Source organism: Aspergillus brasiliensis, assembly GCF_001889945.1.
Source record: "Aspergillus brasiliensis CBS 101740 unplaced genomic scaffold ASPBRscaffold_4, whole genome shotgun sequence".
In the NCBI taxonomy this organism is placed as follows: domain Eukaryota; kingdom Fungi; phylum Ascomycota; class Eurotiomycetes; order Eurotiales; family Aspergillaceae; genus Aspergillus; species Aspergillus brasiliensis.
The window spans coordinates 976,012-997,221 of record NW_027137445.1 but is presented as its reverse complement, the minus strand read 5'-3'; the positions used below and the strand labels follow the sequence as shown (position 1 = coordinate 997,221).

General features: G+C 47.8%; 8 protein-coding genes across 8 annotated transcripts; 4 read left to right on the top strand and 4 right to left on the bottom strand.

Moving 5' to 3' along the window:
* Nucleotides 1-2,759: 2,759 nt before the first annotated feature.
* Nucleotides 2,760-3,266, top strand: ASPBRDRAFT_28646 (uncharacterized protein; the record flags this gene model as incomplete). The annotated part of the gene is made up of 1 exon (XM_067622540.1): nt 2,760-3,266. The coding sequence occupies one exon, from the start codon at nt 2,760-2,762 to the stop codon at nt 3,264-3,266; it is 507 nt and encodes a 168-aa protein (XP_067480653.1).
* Nucleotides 3,267-5,702: 2,436 nt separating this feature from the next.
* Nucleotides 5,703-6,674, top strand: ASPBRDRAFT_53611 (uncharacterized protein; the record flags this gene model as incomplete). The annotated part of the gene is made up of 1 exon (XM_067627098.1): nt 5,703-6,674. The coding sequence occupies one exon, from the start codon at nt 5,703-5,705 to the stop codon at nt 6,672-6,674; it is 972 nt and encodes a 323-aa protein (XP_067480652.1).
* A 98-nt stretch (nt 6,675-6,772) lies between these two features.
* ASPBRDRAFT_194354 (putative MFS transporter) lies at nt 6,773-8,772 on the bottom strand (the record flags this gene model as incomplete). Its single annotated transcript, XM_067620740.1, has 8 exons — nt 6,773-7,087; nt 7,143-7,853; nt 7,905-8,000; nt 8,046-8,199; nt 8,245-8,435; nt 8,491-8,632; nt 8,679-8,689; nt 8,749-8,772. The coding sequence occupies 8 exons, from the start codon at nt 8,770-8,772 to the stop codon at nt 6,773-6,775; spliced, it is 1,644 nt and encodes a 547-aa protein (XP_067480651.1).
* Nucleotides 8,773-9,643: 871 nt separating this feature from the next.
* ASPBRDRAFT_194353 (Zn(II)2Cys6 transcription factor) lies at nt 9,644-11,936 on the bottom strand (the record flags this gene model as incomplete). The annotated part of the gene is made up of 5 exons (XM_067620739.1): nt 9,644-10,529; nt 10,594-11,061; nt 11,112-11,596; nt 11,662-11,829; nt 11,880-11,936. 5 exons carry the CDS (start codon nt 11,934-11,936, stop codon nt 9,644-9,646), a joined length of 2,064 nt encoding a protein of 687 aa, XP_067480650.1.
* A 313-nt stretch (nt 11,937-12,249) lies between these two features.
* Nucleotides 12,250-14,568, top strand: ASPBRDRAFT_502994 (uncharacterized protein). The gene is made up of 2 exons (XM_067626513.1): nt 12,250-12,464; nt 12,548-14,568. The coding sequence occupies exon 2, from the start codon at nt 12,681-12,683 to the stop codon at nt 14,481-14,483; it is 1,803 nt and encodes a 600-aa protein (XP_067480649.1). The 5' UTR covers nt 12,250-12,464; nt 12,548-12,680; the 3' UTR covers nt 14,484-14,568.
* An 84-nt stretch (nt 14,569-14,652) lies between these two features.
* Nucleotides 14,653-17,270, bottom strand: ASPBRDRAFT_122342 (glycoside hydrolase family 92 protein; the record flags this gene model as incomplete). Its single annotated transcript, XM_067617503.1, has 6 exons — nt 14,653-15,226; nt 15,281-15,964; nt 16,012-16,838; nt 16,894-17,003; nt 17,052-17,084; nt 17,135-17,270. The coding sequence occupies 6 exons, from the start codon at nt 17,268-17,270 to the stop codon at nt 14,653-14,655; spliced, it is 2,364 nt and encodes a 787-aa protein (XP_067480648.1).
* A 1,096-nt stretch (nt 17,271-18,366) lies between these two features.
* ASPBRDRAFT_53606 (alpha/beta hydrolase) lies at nt 18,367-19,736 on the top strand (the record flags this gene model as incomplete). Its single annotated transcript, XM_067627096.1, has 7 exons — nt 18,367-18,456; nt 18,524-18,741; nt 18,793-18,900; nt 18,955-19,012; nt 19,076-19,153; nt 19,219-19,547; nt 19,598-19,736. 7 exons carry the CDS (start codon nt 18,367-18,369, stop codon nt 19,734-19,736), a joined length of 1,020 nt encoding a protein of 339 aa, XP_067480647.1.
* Nucleotides 19,737-20,016: 280 nt separating this feature from the next.
* On the bottom strand, nt 20,017-21,172 carry ASPBRDRAFT_205648 (PQ-loop repeat-containing protein; the record flags this gene model as incomplete). Its single annotated transcript, XM_067621748.1, has 3 exons — nt 21,003-21,172; nt 20,681-20,947; nt 20,017-20,605 (listed from the first exon to the last, which is right to left on the bottom strand). Exons 1-3 carry the CDS (start codon nt 21,032-21,034, stop codon nt 20,017-20,019), a joined length of 888 nt encoding a protein of 295 aa, XP_067480646.1. The 5' UTR covers nt 21,035-21,172.
* Between the last annotated feature and the right edge of the window lie 38 nt (nt 21,173-21,210).

The following is a 21,210-nucleotide window of genomic DNA, read 5'->3' as shown; positions in this document are numbered from 1 at the left end:
TAGTTAGTCTTTTTCTTTTCTTCTCCAGATTTCGAAAGTTCTTCACAGTGAATGTACAAACTTCTGTTGATTACATCATCGTAGTTTCCAGGCACTCACATAGAGAACTACTATAGTATTTCTTATTAATATAGAATCTAACTAGGATCTAGAGTAACTAATTTAGTAATTAATAAATAAGTTCTAGGCCAGTAGGTAAGAGCCCTTCTAACATAATTATATAATAGGGCCAAATCTGTACAGTAAGCAAAGATTGTATAGATATAATTTGTGACAGCAGTTGTAACAATTTAATGGTAAAGTATATTATTATAGATATTTAATATAAAAGCACATTCTTCATAAGTACATTATAATTTAACCTGGAAAGGAGACTGGCTCTGAGGTATACAGACAATTTAATTACATCTCTGTGAGAGCACCATATATGACTAACCTGTATCCATAGTTGCACACTTTTCTGTTGTATAGGAAAGCCATGCGTTGTAAAAAAGGTGAATGATAACTTCAATAGCCCCTTTCCTCCCGTCTTTATTTCTTTATTCTGGATTCATTGTTTCTTAGTGAAAGTGTTTTCTGGGATTGGAAGTGTTAACCTGGTGCTAATCTGGAGGGGACTGTGATACAGCCATCGAGTCTTGGAACTGACTTGGCAGTTAGAACATCTATAACCACAAGATTAAGTGCCGAGAATAGTTTGCGGGGATTTCTAATAGAATACTGATGTATATGGTACGAAGTGGAGTGGGAAGCAATACGTACATAGCTGCTATTTCAACGCAAGGCAGAACTCACAATTATGTAACGTACTAATCGTAAGAAACTCCCCTGAGACCCGGTACGCTCACCACTTCGTATAGTCGGCACAGCATGACCATCGGTCGCTATTTCACCAGATATTCCGCTCCATTTCCCCACCCCTTGGCCCCCAACTAGGGTATTAGGTTTTAAGGTGGCGGTCGTATGAGACGAAGAACAGCACAATTTATCCTTTTTTCTATACGAACCTGACATAGGGATTGGATAATTCATCCAGATCTAAAAGTTTAGGCTCGCAGTACTATGGAATCAGTTGGTTTTTTGCGTATCTTAAAATCAATATGGTCCAGACAGTCGATATTTCCCCAAGGTTGTATAAGTTACAGAATTTCCGAAAACCGGTATCACCACTTATTCTGTTTAAATATTTCAGCAATCCAGAGATGAAAGCACGCTAGATCAACCTTGGCATGGAGCTGGAAAATTACGAATCCGTTTATGTATGAGAACCTACAGTCTAGTATTATAACAAGGACGTATAACCAACAAATATTCTTCCATATTCCGCGATTCTTCCAGTTGTAGCCATTCCCATATTCTGACTCATCTATAGAACAGTACCGGTTTAACGAGAAAGACAGCTCCCAATTTAGCTTTATCAACGCTCAATCTTACAATAAATTTCAGTCACTCGAGTTCGTTATACATGGGATAATTGCAGTAGTCTAGTTGCGAATACATACTGTACCACACAATAGACTCAGGCGAGGGTCGTTCTACCCACTCGGCGGGCTGATGACGGGGGCTTCTTCGGAATATTGTTAGTTTGAGGCCCCAGCCTATCACTCCATTGACCACCCTCAATTCCTTCCTCACACTGCAGCCTGTTATATAGGCCCAGCTCTTTCAAAGGTGGGTCCTTGGCTCATGGCCCGATTGTAACCTTGAAACGACGCTGAACAACATCTACAAACCCGGCCGCGATCATTTCTTTCGCTGTATTCCCTTTGGTGCTTAGCACACCCGTCCAAGGCGCAAAGACAAATTTCCAACATGAAGTTCGGAACCACATCCATAAGGGTGCTATAGAATGTGGGATTATCGTTAGCCCTCGGAATCAGAAGGTTATCTGTCGTCATCTAGACTACAAGATCCTTGAGTCCTTGGTTGTAGCTCCCTGTTGAGCCGCACACCTCAAGCACTGCGGAGGTTAAATGTCTCTCAGTTTGAAAATTTTATGAAGGACAAGCTGGCGATGCATTCGGAAAAAAGCTAGGGATCATTGCCCGCAAACGGGTTGTAATTGCCAACCTGTTGGAGCTCTCCAATTGCACAGTAACTTCGGTGATATTCTGGCGAGGTCTACGCGGGCCACCTTACGGGTAGGACTGCGTGTAGGAGAAACCTGAACCTCGAAACACCGGGTGTCACCCGCAGATCATGGCGAGATGCAAACGTCACATATGATGCTAGGGTAACCGCTAAAATACCATATTTTAAACTGACCTGTGAGTAAAGAAGGGATTAAGCTAACTAACTAATGCAACCTAATTATAGCTAACCTAGTTATTATAGTACGACATACACTAACTGGCTAATTAAGCTATACTTAATACATCCTCTCAAACGGCGGGTCCAAGACAAGCCTAGGCTTCAGGCTTCCAAGCATCAAGACATCCTTATCCAACAAGCTCTCTTTTTACCAGAAATGTATCTATCAATAACTGTAGCATTCCATCCGCTCTGAGTCAAAAGAAAAAATTTATGCTTAAAGTCGTGATATCATCACTCTGTAGTGTTACATTCGTTGTAGAGTCTCAATCTACCTTAAGACCTACTTAAATAATGCTTCCTCTCAATATAATATTGATCAGTTTTAAAACTATATATTTTCTTCCGATAGCACCTAACATTTAATATTTATTTTTCTGCCTAATTAAGGCAGTAAACTAAGAATTGAACCCTTCTACTATTTCTGTTCTTTCCTCTTATATGCTGATATGTCTTACCACAAGTTTCACATTCATGGCACTGCAACACGTGTTGAAGGCGACAATACCAACATACAACTAAGAGGCTGGGGCGCAGTTCTCTATCCTAAGGTCAACCATTACTTACAAGATGAATGGGTCCATCTCGCAATTCCAACCCCACAGTACATAAGATTGAAACAACAGAGATCCTACACAGCTGGATTTTGGTTTTCCGCAGGATCTCTAGGAAGGATTGACAGTGTTCACGTTTATCATGGACAATCAAAAATCTTGGACCGCAATAACTTGTGGATGCACGGTGAACATACCGAGACAGAACGGACATATGGCTTAGGAGAACTTGTGCTTGAGAAAGCAATAGGGATCTCATTAAAGCTTGCTTTTGAAGAGGGTGACTCGACAGAACGTTGGATTAAAATCTCATCTGGCTTTACTGGAACTTTAGATGTTCCGTCTCCATCAGGCGTCGTTGCAGCAGAAGACGTTTCCCCCCATGAGGTTGTCATGGATTGACTGAATTTAGCTACCAATCGACAGCTGACCGCCTCCGAATTTATATTGACATCACGACTTATCCTTCCCCATGTTTTCAATTGTGTATTTAGGACCGGGAGGGCCCTCAGAGATTGAGGGCCAAGGTTCGATTTCTCTTTTTGTCACGGAATACATGTATTTGGTCTACGAGACCCTTTACGGTCTAAAACGATAGTGGTTCTCTACCTGATCAGTGTACTTTTGTATTCCGTCCGGTATCTCCCTGACGGTTAAAGGGAGACCTTTGAGAGAGGTTGACTAAAAAAGCAGGCATCCAGGTAATTACTTATGTCCTTTTTGGCTTGGGTAATATCATCATCATTATCGTTTGAGCCATGAGCTTAATCGAAGACCATCATCTGGCCATGCTATCAATCCTCTCTGTATTCATTGTTTTACCATAAATCGACTGAGCCGAAATCAGCCTTTAAGGCCTTTGCCACCATCTTTACGTTCACATTGCCTAAGCATTTGAACTTTGGAGACAAACCCCCCACATGTAATGTATCCAACATGTTTGTAGACTGTAAGCATTTGTGAATGTTAATCCCCAGGTTCTGTCGGATAGACTTATTATTTTTTGTGTCGATCATTCATATAAGAATGCAACCGTTCGGACTCCGCGAACATCATCAAAGTAGACGATGGCTTTAACAAAGTTAATGTTTAGCCTATTTTTATTACTCCCAAGTATCCAATACATTCTCTGCTAAAGCTGTTTGGATTTGGACATCTGGGCCCACAAGCCAGTGAATGTCTGCTCGCATAAGTGACCCGGTGGTGATATGCTTGGGTGAAAGGTGTATCCATCATTATCCATCATGGACTTTATCAACCACCCTCCACCTTCCGGATTTCGACCTGCGCGTCAGGGGGTGGCGAAGGGAGTCGACCAAAAAAGAGGCGGACCACAAAGTACCAGGGCAATTAGGGGTTTTAAGGAATATAATCAGGTAGCCGCTTGGCTCCCCACGCCCTTTTCACACCTCCTCCAGCGCCAGCAAGCCGGATCTCACCGGATAACATAGGGTCCAGAACTGAGGGTATCTTCCCAGTAAAGATACCCTTATCATCTATTATAAAATTAATACTCTCACCAGTCTATATGAAGTATCCAGGGACCCACCTTCTATATAATCAGTGAGAATCAAATATATAATATTTACCTAATTAACCACCCACCAATGAGTGCTCAAGTCCATGGAAATATATAAAATAGAGACTAATTCTATTCAGCTATATTCTAGATAGTATTTAGTGCCTGGCCTGCCAGATATATAGTGGACTATATTCTAGTTCTCACATAGGATAATATCTGTAAAGATTGCTGTTCTCTAAATAAAGATAAAATCTATATTAGTAAATCTAAAAAGAAGTATCCTCCCATCCTATTTAATATTTTCTAATAAATGCCACATACAGCTCCTATATAAAAAGATTATACCTAGTTACTCTTTAGAAGAAAGCTTGAATAGATATAGATTGAGCTTGAGATTAATACTACCTTTAGCTACTGTATCATTAGCTACCTACCAGGGACCCACATTCTGGGTAGGTAGTGACATGCTGGAGGTATTAGCAGCTATAGTCCTAAATCTTTCTACTACCTACTCCACACCGTTGTCTGCTATAATATATTAAAGGGCTAGGGCAATCTTAGTAATATAACACGGGTATTGCTGGATCTGACTATTATAGTCTATAGTAAATAGACTAAAACAGCTCTGGAGATAATAATAGTTATACTATTTAAAGATATCTATAATTATCTAGTAGATATATTCTTGAATCTAAATACCTTTACAAGTAGCTTGAAAGACCTGCTGTAGATATAAAATAATAAATAGACCGCAATAGCAATCTGCTGCCTGTGGAATACTGTTCTCTGTGATTAAGATAGGGTGCACCAGCGTTGAGCTGGAATAGAGACAAGTTTTGTCAGAATACCTAGATATCCTAATGGTAGATAGTATTGTAGCGCCGGAGCTCATCATTTATGATAAAGTATCATTATGCTAAATTATTTCGACATTAGAGGGTATTTATGTGGCAGGTCACACTACTAGTGGCCAAGGTATATTTCTTGGCATGAAACCACTGAAAACCGATGGTATGGCAACCTGCGATAGCGGAAACCAGCAGAACACCAGTCACGTGCCGACAGAGCTACGATCACGTGCGCTGCCGGCGATCTCATTGTTTGCCGACAACAAACTGAAGCTACAGAGCTCCACCGGATTCGCATCTCACTGCAAGAAACGATTACCAGGTTGTGGTTCAATCTTCGGGGATCTCCCTTTTTGGCGATAGCATATCGTTTGCTGCAGCCCCTAACCATTGACTTCGACACCCTCAAACTCCCTGCAGGTCCTTGATTCTTGCCCATCGCGACGTCTTGGACAGCCTGAAGACAAAATGAACGTCGAGTTCCAAGGCACCCTCTCCAACCTGGAGAGTAAACTAAATGTGCTCATCACTAGCCTCACAACCTCACCAACAGCTGCAGGCGCCCCCGCCGCCGCGATCGGATTACTGGACGCAGACGACTCGTTGACCTCCGCCGTCGAGACGCTCCGACAACACCAGCAGAACTATGCCAAGATCCTACGACTCCGCGAAGAGGCTCAGGAGCTGGAAGAAAAAGTTAAGAGCATCGTACGTGAGGTGATGGCATACGAGAAGGAAATCACAACGACCTGTGGAGACGAGTCCGATAGCGACCTGGACTCCGAGGACGATTACTCGGATTACGACTCGGATGAGAACATGCACGGTGAAACGCCTAGGACTGGTGGATTACGGGGTATCAAAGAGGTGGACTACAAGCTACTCCTGGACTTTGCGCGGCGGATCAGCAAATATAATCACCAAGCGGCTGCCGATGCTGCGGCGACGGCAGAGGCCAGATCACGCGAGAGACTACAAGAAATCAAGGGACCGGATACAGAGATGACGGGAACAAATGGAAACCAGGATACTGAGGCAGCGGAACCGGTCGCAACTGTGACTAAAGACGCGACTAGTTGGCTGGACGAATCGGCAAAGATGACTCGACAGGCTTATATGCTACCGTATCCAATGGAAGACCGCATTCGCATGGGGCTTATGGCACAAATACAGCTTGCTGCGGCTGAGGGTCGCCCTGGATTCGAACCAGAGAAGGAAGTTGAACGCTTGATACGTGAGGCCGAGGGCGTAGGGATCGCGGATGCGATGCCGCAGGTAGACGTCGGCGAAGAAGCGCGTCACGCAGATGAGGCCGCAAAAGCAGCAGCGCATGCTGGGTCTGCGGCAACAAGCGGATCTGCGATGGGAGGCGCGTCGATGCCGAAACCCAAGGCTACGTTGGACTTGGATCTGTACGACCCGGATGAAGACGACGAATAATGCGATAGTGTACTGTACACATAATGCAATATACGAAACACCAGCAACAGCAGGCCTGTTGCCTTGAGAAATCCAAACAAGAATACATATGGCTGCAATCACATCTTGTGCACTGACGACTTTGCTGTCCACTTCCTGAAACGCTTCCCATAAAAGTAAAACGGAATGGCAAAGAGACACCACAAAACTGCAAGCGACATGTTCAACATGATTGGTTTCACAAAGCCGCTCTTTGCTATCCAAGGTGTAATGAATTCACTGAACCCATAACCCCAGACGTTCTTGTTTACTGTGATCGAAACGAATATCGAGCCAGCAACGGGCTTATAGCTGTCTACTGCGTAGGTGCTAGTGATAGCTGGGATGGCAGCGACCTGGATACCGGCCGCAGTGTATCCTATGATAACAATAGCCTGCACCGCTGATTAGCTTTGTACAGCCATCTCGAGGCAACTATGGAAAACTCACCCTCCAGTCCCATTGATATTGGTATCCAAATGCCACCACAAAGTTTCCAATGATGGATATGATCACGTACGGTATGATCGCGGGCAGTCTCATCTCTGGCTCTCGAATGCCCCGATTTCTTTTCGTCGCCCTCATGGAGATCCAGTCCGAGAGAGGCCCATTAGTCGCCAGTCCAATGAATGCTCCGATCCAGATCGCAAAGTTGAAGAAGCCGATGGTCTGGCTGGAGAAGTTGTATGGGGGCGCGGAGAAGGCTTCGCTCTGGGTGAGGTTCAAGGTCAGGAAGACACTGGCTGACCAAGAAACGTTGAAGGCAGCAAATTCAACGATGGGGAAGCACAGAAGCTTCCACGGAACCCAGAAGCTGATCAATAATTTCTTCAAATTGTGGTCTTCTACCTTCCACAGCTTGAACTGCTGCTTCGATGGATAGCCTCGGCCCAGCCATGGATCTGTGTCACCTGTCTCTGTCGCAATATTCTCCTGATGGGCCGTTGCAGCAGGTTTTTCTGGCTCCGGTTCCGATCCTGTATCTGAGTTGGAGGCCTCTTGTGCAGAGGGGTCTTCACCAGGGTGGACTCGATGCCATTTGGTCTCTGGGAAGAGAAAAATGACCAGAATGAGCACCAGCCCCAGCAGCCCGACGTTGAACCAGAAGAAGCTACGCCAGCCAACATGCTGAGCCATTGGACCGGCAATGATAGGTCCGACCTATATGACATCAATTAGTCATGGAGCGTGATACCTGACTTGGTGTCTTACCATAAGCGATCCGAAATAGAACGTGAAATAAAGGGTGTTGAAAGACCCTCTTTCGTGCAGAAAGATGGTGTCTGCAATAATTTCGGGTTGAGATGTCTACCGCTGTCAGTCTACCTCTCGCTTCAGTTTGGGACAACCAACCTCGGCAGGACCAGCTCCAAAGCCATTGAGGATACAAGCTCCCATGTAACTCCCATAGGACGTTGCCATGGCCCTCCAGATATTACTGGCCAGACAAATCAGAGTGGAGAAGATCAAGACGGGTCTCCGACCATAAGCCGTCTGGATAGGAATCCTTTTTTTCGTTAGCCCTGTCACGGCTCGGAAGCGTCTGGCTTACCAGAAGAAGTTACTGAATCCCAACACAAGAATGCACACGCCAGTGAACTTGACCACGGCGGCAAGATCGGCGTCAAAAGCCTCCATCAGTTGTGGAAACATTGGCGCCAGAGCCAACGGTCCGAGGCCTTGACTAAAGGAAACCGCAGTGGATAAGCAGATGGCGCTCATCTTCCATTTCCTGCTCCAGTTCTGCGGCGATTGATTAGCTCCAGTGCGTCGTACTCCAACTGCAGGATCTACTTACTAAAGGATCATGCGGGCTTTGCGATGGCTGCGGAACGAGCACGCGATCTGACCGGGGTGACGACTTCACGAAGTGATGCGAGCCAACATCCGCCATGATCTCTGTCCCGGGATAGATCTCAGTATTGAGCTCCCGCTCAATCCTGGAGATTATTAGCAGCGATCACCTGTTAGAGAGATCTAACATACTGATGGAGAGTCTATCCAGCCAGCCTCGTTAGTACTCTGCATCCTAAATCATCGTCAAAAGACCACTTACAGCTTCATCATAATTCATCTCCATATTGAAAGGGTCAAGCACTGTCAATTCTGTGTATTGAAACAGAGAGCCCTGAAGAGCCCTGCAATCTTTCTCAAATCCAACCATCCCAAACCCAGCTACTTATTTACTCCCGATCCCATACTTAGCCACCCACGCCAACCCTCAGACCCTTTCCCGCCCGACGCGGAATTCCCCCGGACCACAACATCGCCATAGCCGATCCAAGGGACCACAAGCCAGCGATACGAGCCAAGAGCGGGGGATTCCGAGAGGAACGCCCAACATGAAACTGGCTGATTTAGCCGATTCTGTGAATGCTGATCCTTCATTGGTTCGTTTATAGCGCCTGCATGTTCTGTCATTGTCGGGGAGATGTCTGTGCTGCTGCTATGAGACCCACTTCCCCGGATTTCTCGTCCTTTTTTCTCCACTTTTTGCATTGCCGTTGAATTTGGCGGGAATATGCCGCGGTGGGGTTGGATGGCTGGTTGTGACTGCGTCAACGATTGATTCCAACGGGCCTGGATTGAATGTCGGGATTTGTGATTGTTGATTATATATCAGTGGGAGCAGGGAAGATAGTAGAGTCCGGGAGATGCAAGATGGGGGGTTTGCCGGCATTGACTTTCTGTTCATATTATCCGGTACACCCATAGTATCTTACACTGTGGCTGAAAGTGTCTATTTATTTAGAGTTTCTGCCTGATGTTTGCCTTCGCTTCGGCTGTTCTTAACTGCCGGTGGCATACACTAGCCTCGGTGCTGCACTGCACTGCACCACTAACTCCAATGTCCACAACACACATAATACAATTTGACAAACCCTCTAATCTACCTACCCACCCTATCTACCAACTACAACAAACACACACTTCGTAAAATAACTACCTATCTACTTTTCCTCCCACAACCCCTTCAACCTCTGAATCTCCGAATCCGTCTCCCATCCCAAATCCGCCCCAATCCCAGACAACAACTCCTCCACGACCTGCCTCTCGCCCGGCTTCTCAAAACACTGTCCCGCCGCGAACAAGAACGCCGGCATATAAATCCTGGCGCAGCTCTGGGGCCTCGCTAACGCGATCCCTACTATCTCTTTACATCTGTAGTCTACTTCTTTGGTTACTTCCCTGTAGCCCTGGAGTCGGTCGAATGCCGTTGTCGGGCTGGTGATGATGTCTGCGGGTCGGTTGAGACAGAGGGCTAGTCGGCCGAAATGGTATTGTTGCATGGCGGAGGCGCAGGATGGAAGGGAGTAGTAGACTTCTGGGCGGGGGGTGTGGAGGCGTAGGCAGGGCCGGAAGGTTGGGGGCATGATTTGGTCGACCCAGGATTGGAAGGAGACGGTTAGGGTTAGCCAGGTTGTTGATGTTGATGTTGATGTACTGGGTGGTTGTGGTTGTGAGGGTGGAGGTGATTGTTGGGTGATGAGTTGGTCTAGTTGGGAGGTGCGGAGTTGGGAGAGGAAGTTGGTGAGTTTGGATAAAAGGTAGGTGAGGCTGTTGGAGGCGAAGTCTTCAGGACTAGGGAAGGAGGTGCTGCTTGCAGGGCTGATTTCGCCGGTCTCGGTGAAGGAGAGACCGGCTGCGCGCCAGAGGGGAAGGTTGGTTGGGTCGAGGTAGGTGGGGAGCCGGGTGAAGTAGGAGGCTAGGTAGTCTTGTCGAGCGAAGTTCCAGAATGAGGCGTTGATGCCGGGGGTGAATTTGATGGGGTTGTCGGGGGAGGTGTCGTGGAGGTGGAGCAGGGATTCGAATAGTGAGTTGATGCCTGTGAGGTGTCTGTTGCACTGTTAGGCAGGGAGTTTGGGGAGTGTGGATAGATAGAGGGGGGTGGTGTACTTACAGATTCCATTTCTCTCCGGGTTCGCTAATGAGCTTATACATTGTGAGAATGGTTGCCGTGGCTACTAAGGCCTCTGCCTTTCTCCACAAAGTATCATCTGTCGCGGAGGAAGGCGTATCCTTTGCATAGCGGTTCAGCCAGTTGTTCACAATCCCGACTGGGCCTTCCAGAACAGCGGAACTGGACGGAGTCGCAAAGGACTCGGGCATGCTTGAGTTCAAGCGTGCGATGGACATATAGTAGTAGTTTGCCGCCTTGAGATACCAATCCACGTCTGGTGCGTTGGGATACGTCTCCATGACTGCTGGGCTAGTAAACATGCCAATGCTTTCCGGACATGTCGCGCCCTTCATCTGGCCGAGATGTTTGGCTGCCAAGGCAGCGATAGAATATCTTAGGTAAGAGTCATCTATCGCTCGTATGGGAACATGTGTTGTAAAGAACCTTCCGCTATCAGACAGGTCCAGCCTACACATCGTGTTAGAGCAGAGCATGATATAATGGCAGGCTGTACAAACCATGGTGCGATGTTCTGCGAGAAATGGCGGATAAGAAACGAAATCTCATGCTCAGAGTCGGTCATCAACTCCGATACTACCTCGTGAAAATCCTCCTTGTCGCTTTGCACAGATCGGCTGTCAGATGGTAAGTCATCATGAGCTGCTGCATTCTCTTCATAAGTCATGGGCACATCTTGGGGGTGAGGTCTATCATCGAAAGCGTTACTATGACTGAGAGGGAGGTGACTGCCACGACTGTGCAAACCAGGCGATGGTTGTTCACGAGGTGCAGCACCAGCGAGTAGACTCTCGTTTGTGTTCGCGCGGTGCTGGGTGTCTTGATTTTGACGTCTTGATTCAGCTATAGGTGAACCAAAAAATGCTTGACTCGCATCGGACTGACCGGCTGCAGTTGCTGCAGCTAATTTTGTCCGTATTGAATCATTGGCAGCGTTATCTCTACTTGCAGTTCTTTCGATATTGGACGGACTTTCTCTTGTCACCTAACCGGTGTGAGCCGATGACTACCAGGATACAGACTCATGCGAATGGATATCCGTGTACTCACTTTGTATGGACTCTGTGAAGCGTCCTTTCTGGGGTTGCTCTCCTGATATGGGGCATATCGACGCCGAACCGAGGCACCCTGATCGATAAACTTCCGCGTTTGGACATATCCCGGGCATTCAACACCGGCATTGGTGCAACGCTGGCAGCTCGGGCGTGTCTCGTCACACTGATATAGTCAGACTGACAGTACATAATGGCTGGAGAGATGATGCTAACCTTGAGATGACGCTTTTTACATCGCTCACACGCCTTGTTTGATGGAACTCCGGGCATGGTGTACTCTTGATGTGGCGTCAATCGAGGGGTCAAGGATTGGTTTGGGGGCGAAGCAAACAGTGCTATTCATCCTATTGACAGGAATAGCATAAGCAGACCCCACGGTTTATACAACTTTGTATAATCCAATGTACATCGACATCTAGTTCCTGATGAATGAATGAGGAAGCTTTCGTCGTCGTCGAGCTTGGCGATGGACGGCAGCGGGATCGGCCCCGGGATTCGCTCGGAGAAACGTCGGCACGGCTGGGCCGGTACTTGTGGCCGGCTGCAGCCGCAACGTTCATCCATGGCCTGCTTTTGACTCAGAAGATGATCGAGTTAGAGAATGTCTCTACGGTTTCCATCAGCGTGACGGCTCTTCATCTCGATCTAGTTGGTTAGAATCTATCGAATGGTGGTGACTTGGTGATATTCACGTCTAGATATAGTGCAAGCTCGATTGCGGCCTCGTCTCTAGCAATGAATCTTGCTCTTTTATACCTTCCTTATCAGGATTTACGAATGAATCTACTTGCAGTTAATGTCAGTCAACCAAAATTGAACATGATGCCTTATGAAAGCGAGTATAATCGATGATAATCATGAAGAGTGCATCCCAACTATAGTGGCCTACGCTATATGCAGTCACTCAGCATGACTGATTACTAAGAGCATGCCTTTGTTCACCGTCTATTACATCCAGCAGCGCCCTTGGTTCAAGCCATAGCAGTACCTATCTCCAGCCCTCCATCCATCACTATGGAAGATGAGATCCTGGAGGATGCCGCTCCCAGCGCCGCAGAACGGCAAGCCGTATACGAAAAAGGCTTTCGCATGTGGAAAGCCCTCTATATCCGTGCGACGCAGGCATCCAGCTTTCCCCAGTCATGCTTTGATATCCAGCCAATTATTGCAAATCAACCTCATTTCCCAATCAACTTGGATCTGAGAGTCACTCACAAGTATCTCTCTGTTCACGGTACATCAACTTGGAAGGGATCAGAGGCTTGCAATATACCTATCCAGAAACGGCATCTGCAGATTCCTGTCTCGACTAGATCTCCAATCCCTCTTAAGTTTTCTGCCGATGTAGATCAGAGTTATATAAAGTGGTTCAACACTGAGCATAGTCACATCGCCGTCTTAATGAGTGCGTGGAGCTATATTCTCTCGGCACGTTGGGCTGAACTGATGCCCGGCGCCGTGCTCGCGTACTCGGACATCAAAGCGGACAGCATCAACGAAGCCGGGAATCGAGGCTCCGTGGTGGTAGATATAGGGGATACTCATGATGAAGCAGCAGAATGGTGGGCTGCTATCCTGGCTCCAGGAGAGGGTTGGAAAGCCTATATTGCAGTTGATAACGACATGTTCCGATCCCCTTGGTCAATCAGTCTCCCGATGGACCCAACAATCACACTCAAGCACCAAAAGAATCAATCAATATCTTCCGGTACAGCTATACCAGCTACGACTGCTTTGCACTATCTATCCGATTATTGCTCTCTGTACGACATAGTAGATCAATGTTACGCAGCATTGTCAGCCGTGCTACTCCTTCCAAGCATGCATATCTACCAAAAGAACATTACCCTCCCACGACCAAACCATACCCACCGACCTTCCCAAAAAACCAGTCCATCAGAACACAGTTCCCAACTCAGCCTCAGTTCACTACAAGAACCCCATACTCTAGACAAACTCCTCACCCTGAGCTGCCACACGCAAGGATCACGCTCCCTCCTATCAAGCATCTTCTACTCGCCAGACATACCCTGCAACCTCGCAAGCCCATACCTCCAATCCATTTCCACCATCATCAACTCCATTAAAGACAACTCCATTCTCATTCACATGCTAATGAACCGAGTCCCACACCTCTCCTTTCTATGGCTAGGCGGCGCCATCCTGAACATGCAGAAGAAGATTCTATACGAAGGAAATTTTGGACTAATACCTACCGAGATACACGCTGCAGTATGGTCCGGAACTACACAATCATTTATGCAAGAGGCTATCCATCCTGCAAAAGATGGCTATATCCGGCGCGCTGATGAGTGTCGACTTCTGTATCTTATTCAGGAGGAACAGCACACTAGGTGGCCTATATGTCCGTGGATGCCATTCGGGGTAACAGCGATTGAAGATACGGAGATTGATGTCCGTTTGCATGCGGATTGTACTGGGCATCATCTTCAATACGCAGGGTGGAAATGGACTTGCCGAAATGGTAAAGTGGTATATCAGATGTCTGATGATACTCCTACAAGAGTACGTCGTACTGAAGATACTGTGGTGACAGATGATACAGTAGATTATCAAGGTCTGGATCATGGTGATGAGGGTGTATCGCAGAATGCGACACGGAGCATATTTGGCTGGCTGCGAGTCGAGGGATATCCTCCAAGTGAAAAGAAAATACATGATTGGATTTATATCGATGAGTCTCAGGATGAGGAGTTAACCGAGGAAAAATCAGAAAAGAGACACGTAACTGTAAAAGCGGATGTGGAAGAATGGATAGACCGTGATGCCAGTATGATTGATGACAGTTCTGCCTGATTTTGGGTGATACATCGCACTTCTGCTTGAAAAGATGGGCAATCTTGTGCATGATTTATAAGCTATATGCTTACAATATGTGACATGTAAGATGAGTACTAGTTTCAAGAGGATACTTGAGAGCACAATCAGTAGCTAGCTGATAGATGACAAAGGCATATAGCTATCATTAACTGCTCATACTCGGCGGCAAATCCTCATCACGAGTCCCCCAATCACTCTCCGTAGACCCCAACACCAGCTCGAGTGTACCGCCCTCGAGGAAAAAGTCATGGCTAATCCAATTCTTCGTCCAGGCCTGGCCGTCTCGCATGACACTCTGGATATAAATCGATTGATACGTAGGGTCGAAGTTAACATTCCGGATGGTGGCGACCTTTCCCGTCTGCTTATTTTGTATACTGATCTCTTCAAAGAATGGCGGGCTGATGAGATACACGTCCTGACCGTGGACTGGAAACAAGCCCATCATGCTAAGCACTGCGAACGCGCCCATGGCCCCTCCGTCATCGTTGCCAGGGATGCCGGAGACGGAGGTGTTGAACTGGGAAGGAATGTAGTAGTGGGCGCGTTGAGTTGACAATGCGGGCCGTCCGGAGTAGTGGAATTGGAATACGGTGAGGAAGGCTTGTTCGTCGCCGACGTAGAGAAGACCGGAGTCATGTAGGTAGGAAAGGCGAGAAGTGAAGGTCTGGGGTCCGCCTAAGCGTGTGATCAGTGTAGCCATGTCTTGGGGTACGAAGCTACGATGATTAGTCCATTTATTGAGCAGAGATAAGACAAGTGGATGAACGCACAATGAATAGAGCCATGCGCTTCCCTCGTAAGTCTCGTGTCCGTCTGCGTTCAGATAGCAAGAAGTAAAATTTAGTAGTGGGCTGCAGAAGATGGGATCTTGATAGCCCCAAGTGCCGTTGGGGTATCGAGGTTGAAGAAAACCCGTGAAGTTAGTGTCCTTTCCCTGTAGGTAAGATTTCTGGTCGTCTTTGAACATGTTCTGCCAGTTGTTGGCACGAAGCATATACGTTTCGTAGTCGCTTTGATGACCCAGACGCTGGGCCATTTGAGCAATGCAAAAGTCATCGTACGCGTATTCGACTGTCCTGGAAATACTGCGGGTATGCAGTCCAACCCCATATGGGTCGTAGTCGTCGGTTGGGATGTAGTTGAGTGTTTTCCAGCTAGTTAATCCACCGCGACCTTCGACGTTCCAGTTCGAGGGCTCGACCTCTGCGTCTTTGACGACGGCCTCATACGCCGTAGCCCAATCAATGTCGCTGACATTCTTCAACAAAGCTTCGGCGAGAAGAACATCCGCGTTTGACCCTCCCTGAGTATATCCCTTGCATAGTGACATTCGGCAGTCTGGCAGATATCCTTCGTGGCGGTAGATATCGACCAGGCTTCTCATCATTCGAGACTGGGACAGTGGGTCGGCTAGCGTCAGAAGCTGATGAACGCCACGGAAGGAGTCCCAGATACTAGCTATTTGTGAGTAAGATGTTCAGTCATTCCAAGAGGTACTCACCAGTAATAACTGTCATAGTACGGCTCGTCGCTCTGCCAGAGTGGGTTCTCTCCAGTATAGTCCTGCGGGCTTATCATGGTTCGATACATTCCGCTCCAGAACACCTCCTGTATATCCGATGAGACGCTGCCCGGGGTAACACTAAACACATTCAATTTGTCCCTCCATGCAGCCTCTGCTGCGTTCACCGTGCCACTGAAGTCAAAATCGGGTTGCTCCTTCTCCGCATTGGAGCAGGCCTGTTCTACGCCGATGAAGCTCACACCGACTCTTGCCATCAGCGTTTCGTTCGTTGACATATTGAATCGAGTGAATGTGCCAGCGGAGAGAGACGCGGCGGTGTTGCTCCCGTCATATGTTAGTGATACGGTGGTCTGCCCTTGACCGGCACGATTGTTCAACCACACCCCCGTATCGCGAACGACACCCCCCTTGAAGTCGACACAAAAGTGGAGATCGTACGTTCCAATACCAAAGCTGGGGCTGAAGGTACCATTTCCTGTCAAGCGACCTGTTGATGGGTCTACCGAGGCTGTTCCATTCGTGCGCGATTGTGGAAGATCCATGAGATCGACGAGAACCACAGGACTGAGCGACTCGGTGGTCGCGTTGTTGAAGGTGAATCGATACAAAGCTGAATGATTTGTAACAGTCATCTCGGCAAACACGCCACTCTGTAGTGTAATGCCAAAGTATCCAGGACGCGCTTTGGGCGAGCCTTTTGTCCAAGGAATCGCCCGATCAGACTGTTGCCATGTACACTGGTCAAGAGCATCATTTGGGCATCCTGGATGCACAAAAATGGGAAAATTGCCTAAAGAAGGTGACTGAGCCGATACTCAGTATTAGCAGCATACAATGCAGCGAGAGTCATTGACTCACGCCACCGGTTCCGTCATCATGCATGTGTGAGAATCCTGAGACGTATGTCGTGTCATAGGCGAAACCGGCCTGGTTTTCACCAATGGTATCTGCTACCGCTTTGGCCATTCCTAAACTCTGTTAGACATGCAGATTGCTCGCATGTTGGGACTTCTAACCAAAGGGCAGAGTTGCCCCTGCAAATGAGTGGCCTGCAGTCATATTAGTTCAGCGACTTGAAATCTCCAAAGGAAGTCCTTACCTCCATTAGAGGTACCTATCAGGGGATTCACGTAGTCTAGTACATCGAAACTCGGATTATTGTTCTCTTGGCCTGCCGCACTAGCAGCTAGAAGGGCTGCTAGGATGGCCTTGTGAACCTTTGGCGAGACCAACATTTCCGGCAGAAGATAGCTTCAATACGCGATGACCGGCCGGTGCAGAATCAAAGAGAACCGGCCATGAAGCCTGGTATTTAACCACAGCCGTCGCGTAGCGTAGTCACATTCCATTGCAACCCAAATTCTCCACGGCGTATCGTCAATAAAGCCACCCCTCTTCTATGTGTAGCGTGACTGTATGAGGGGTAGGAGATAGGACATTATAACTACTGCCGAGACCAATCATCGTGACACGTTTCGTTTGATATCCAGGAAATATCGGCAAAATCGCTTTAGCTGCAGCGATTGTCACAGTATAATTCCTGATTCGGAACAGTCGCCAGCTACTGCGTGTAACGCTCCATCGGAGGAGTGTGCTGGCCAGTCCCTGCAAGGGATGAAATGATCCGAGTGCCGAAATGCGGAGAACCGACGATCTCCGTCATACTGATCCGTTTCAGCGGGGATTATATTGAGTAACTGTTGCTTGAATGGTATGAGATGTCTCAGCAGAACGGCGGCAAATGCAAATCAGATAAGTTGGGGGACTTGAATGTCTAGTGCTAACCTGACGATTCTTTATGGTGCTTAAGAGGAGTATATGTGGAGAACCATACCCAGAAAACTCATATCGACGATCTGCCGATGTAAGTCTGTATGGAATAGTAGGGGGATCAAATTGCTTTCATAGTCCCCTCAGCAAAGTGTTTGGTTTGGCAAGATTTGGGGCTATTCCAAGTGGTCAGAAACATTGGAATGACGTGTCTGGAGGTACCAAGCATCCCAGTTTCAGAAGGTTAATTGAAATGACCAGATTGCGTCTCGAATCTCCCACACAAGTCTGAAAGATCTCTGCCGAGCGTCGAGTCTGCAGGCAAGAGAATTTAAGATGTAGCCTTTCAGGCAATGTCTGGAGGTGGTCGTTGTGTGTCCGGTCACATGCCCGCACACACTCTGAGAATTTCATGCATCATATGGCAATCACTATGATGACATGATATGCAGCTTTTATTTATGTCTGTTCTTCCCTATTAAGAGCCATGGACAGTTGTCTTTGAGGGCAGCTTCTCTGGTTTAATCATACTGCAGCTTGCACTGGTGCCAGTGAATAAACATGACTGAAGCGCAGATACCCAGTGCCAGCACTGGCTGGTGGCTATCGCAACGGGACAACTTTGCCGAAAGGAACCTGGAATGGGAAGAGGTAAGATTCTTGCAACTGTGCTGTGGAAAGTATTGGCACACTAATTGAAAGCTGATTATAAAGCCAGTTTTATCGCAATAACAGAAGTAAAGTTCCTCATCTTGTTGGTTCTGTACACCAATTTCGTCAAACAATGCGGGAAGCCAAGATGCGTGCACAGCATCAGGGAGATTCAACAGCTAAAGGGCTTCATGTTTATGACCTTACTGCAGATGTACCGTCAAAATTGAAGTTGAGAATATACAAGCCGCTGTCGACTGAAGCAGATGGAGCCGTCATGATATAGTATGTCTTTGGAGATAGTTGATGCTCCGGAACGGCTAATGAGATATGAAGCTTCCATGGAGGCGGCTGGGCCATGGGAGATCTGGAGGGTGAAGACAGTATCTGTCGGACACTATGCGTGCAAGCTATGCTTAGTATAGTCAGTGTTGACTATCGCCTGTATGTGAACCATTGTTCTAAGGTTTCGCCAGCCATTGGTTAATGGGATCACAGTGCACCAGAGCATCCGCATCCAGCAGCTATTCAAGACTCGATCACTGCACTCCGTTGGGTATTTGATCCCCTCAGGGCGTCAGGAAAGCACAAGGTATAGCTAACAGCAGCGCTATGATAGGTATCGCAAAACGACGTGACCAATGGCTTCGACAAGAGTAAGATTTATGTTGGTGGGACCAGTGCTGGAGCAAACTTGGTATGGCACTGTTATGCTATCTAGTAATCGGTGCGTACTAAGAGAATGGGACACTTTCAACATAGGCTGCGGTACTGTGCCAATTGTCTCCGAGCTTAGGGGTCTGTATTCGGGGCCAGCTTCTTCGGGCTCCAGTATTGTGTTGCAGTGAGCTGCATTACCAGAGAATGGGACTGAAAAGTATGAATGACTTCGTCGATACACCAATCCTGAATCAGCTATCCATGAAACGCTTTCTGGAGTGGTATCAACCGTGTGACCCGGCAGATCCTACAGTATCTCCATTATTGTCCACCTGCCTTGGTGGGTCTCCGCCATCATTTATCATAATATGTGGCCGTGACCCGCTCCGTGACGAGGCCTTGACTTATGCGGATAGACTTGAAGATGAAGGGTACTTGTTCCTCCTAGACTAAACTCTGAACTACACTGAATAATGTTTAGCATACCAGTCCGGGTTGCTGTATACTCGGGAATGCCTCACGCGTTCTGGATATTTCCCGAGCTGACCACAACGAAGACTGCTACGCAGGACTTGGTCACTGGTGTCAGATGGCTTATGTCGGAGGCTCCAAGATTTTGATGACGAGTACACCAACGTTATCATGTCCATGTTTGCTTCTATATCACAATGACCTTCCCCATTCACAGATATTTCCACTTCTGTGGTGAATGAAGACTTATTGGGGGCGTGGGGTGATGACCAAGTCTTTGTGGTGGTTTGTGTACCTTAGCCTAGACTAATGAAATACACAGCATATGAGGCCAACATAGTTTCCCACTTGACCGTTATGACTAGTAGTCAGGCAGCTCGAATAGCTCCCACCGTAGAATAGGGAAAAGCAGAAGACAACTGAAAAAGGTCAAGCATGTTCCTCAACACCATCCCTCGTCCCTCCCAGAAGCGGATCCGTTTCTCCCTGACCACCACCACCAACTACTCCTTTTCTCCCCACCACCCCCAGAACAGCAAACCCCCCCTGGACCACCGCAAATATCCCCGTCCCTCCCGCCGGCCAACCTACCCTCACAAACCAAGGAATAGACCGAAACGGCATCAGGACATCATCTTCGTCATCGGCGAGTTTCACTCGGAAGATCCACGACGCAGCTATCATCGCCAACACGACCGCCTGAAGAGCCCAATCTTGGACCCTCACCACGCCCGAGTCCACCGACAATGAGCGGAGCCGAATAGCCTGAGGAATAAACGAGCAGATAACGGGAAGAGTGCCTAAGGTATTGAGGAAATAGATATGAAGCCCCATGAATATCGCCACGCCAAAGTCCGGCTCACGTTCACCAAGTTCATGGAAGATGGTGAAGAGGGCATCTGCCAAGGTCGGAATGATGGAGATGAAAGTGAACGCCGTGTACAGGACAGCGAGGAAGATGCGTGCAAGCCTGGCGTAGGGGGAATAGGGAGGGGAATAAGTGAGACATGAAATGAAGCTTGGGCCATATTCAGTTTAGTGGGTTCACTTGGGGTTCGGTCCGGCGGAGCACGGACTGTGGAACTAATCTTACAGGAGCAAAAGCAGCACCCAATCGGTGCCCAGCTGCACTAGGTTCAGAGTATCCCCGGTTGTTCTCGGGGTATGGGCGAAGTAGCCTGGCGGGTCGGCGCCGGCGATGGTCCAGTTGACGGCTGTTAAGAGGCCGGCGGTGAAGCGTTCGGTGGTAGTAAGGAGATTCAGGAAGATGTAGAGGAGGGAGAGGCCGGTGCCGGTCTTCTGGGTCCGGATACGCCAGATTTGAGGTAGAAACACGGTGATTTCGAGGCCGAGGAGGAGTCTGTTTGGGTGGAGATTCAGTAGGGTTACATTTACCCGGATGGTCTGATACTTACACACGCAGCCAGTTAGGGCAGGAAGGGGTCATTTTGCTGGGTTTCACTCCACTTTCCTTCGATAGGCACAAGCTGTGAATGGGACTAACGGTGGGAACCTGTTAGAGACATTGGGTGATTTAAATAGACGGGGACAGTGAGTGACAGAGAAAGACGGTTGAGGGGGCTCGGGGTTCGTCGGAAATTAGATGAGAAAGGGAAATCTCTT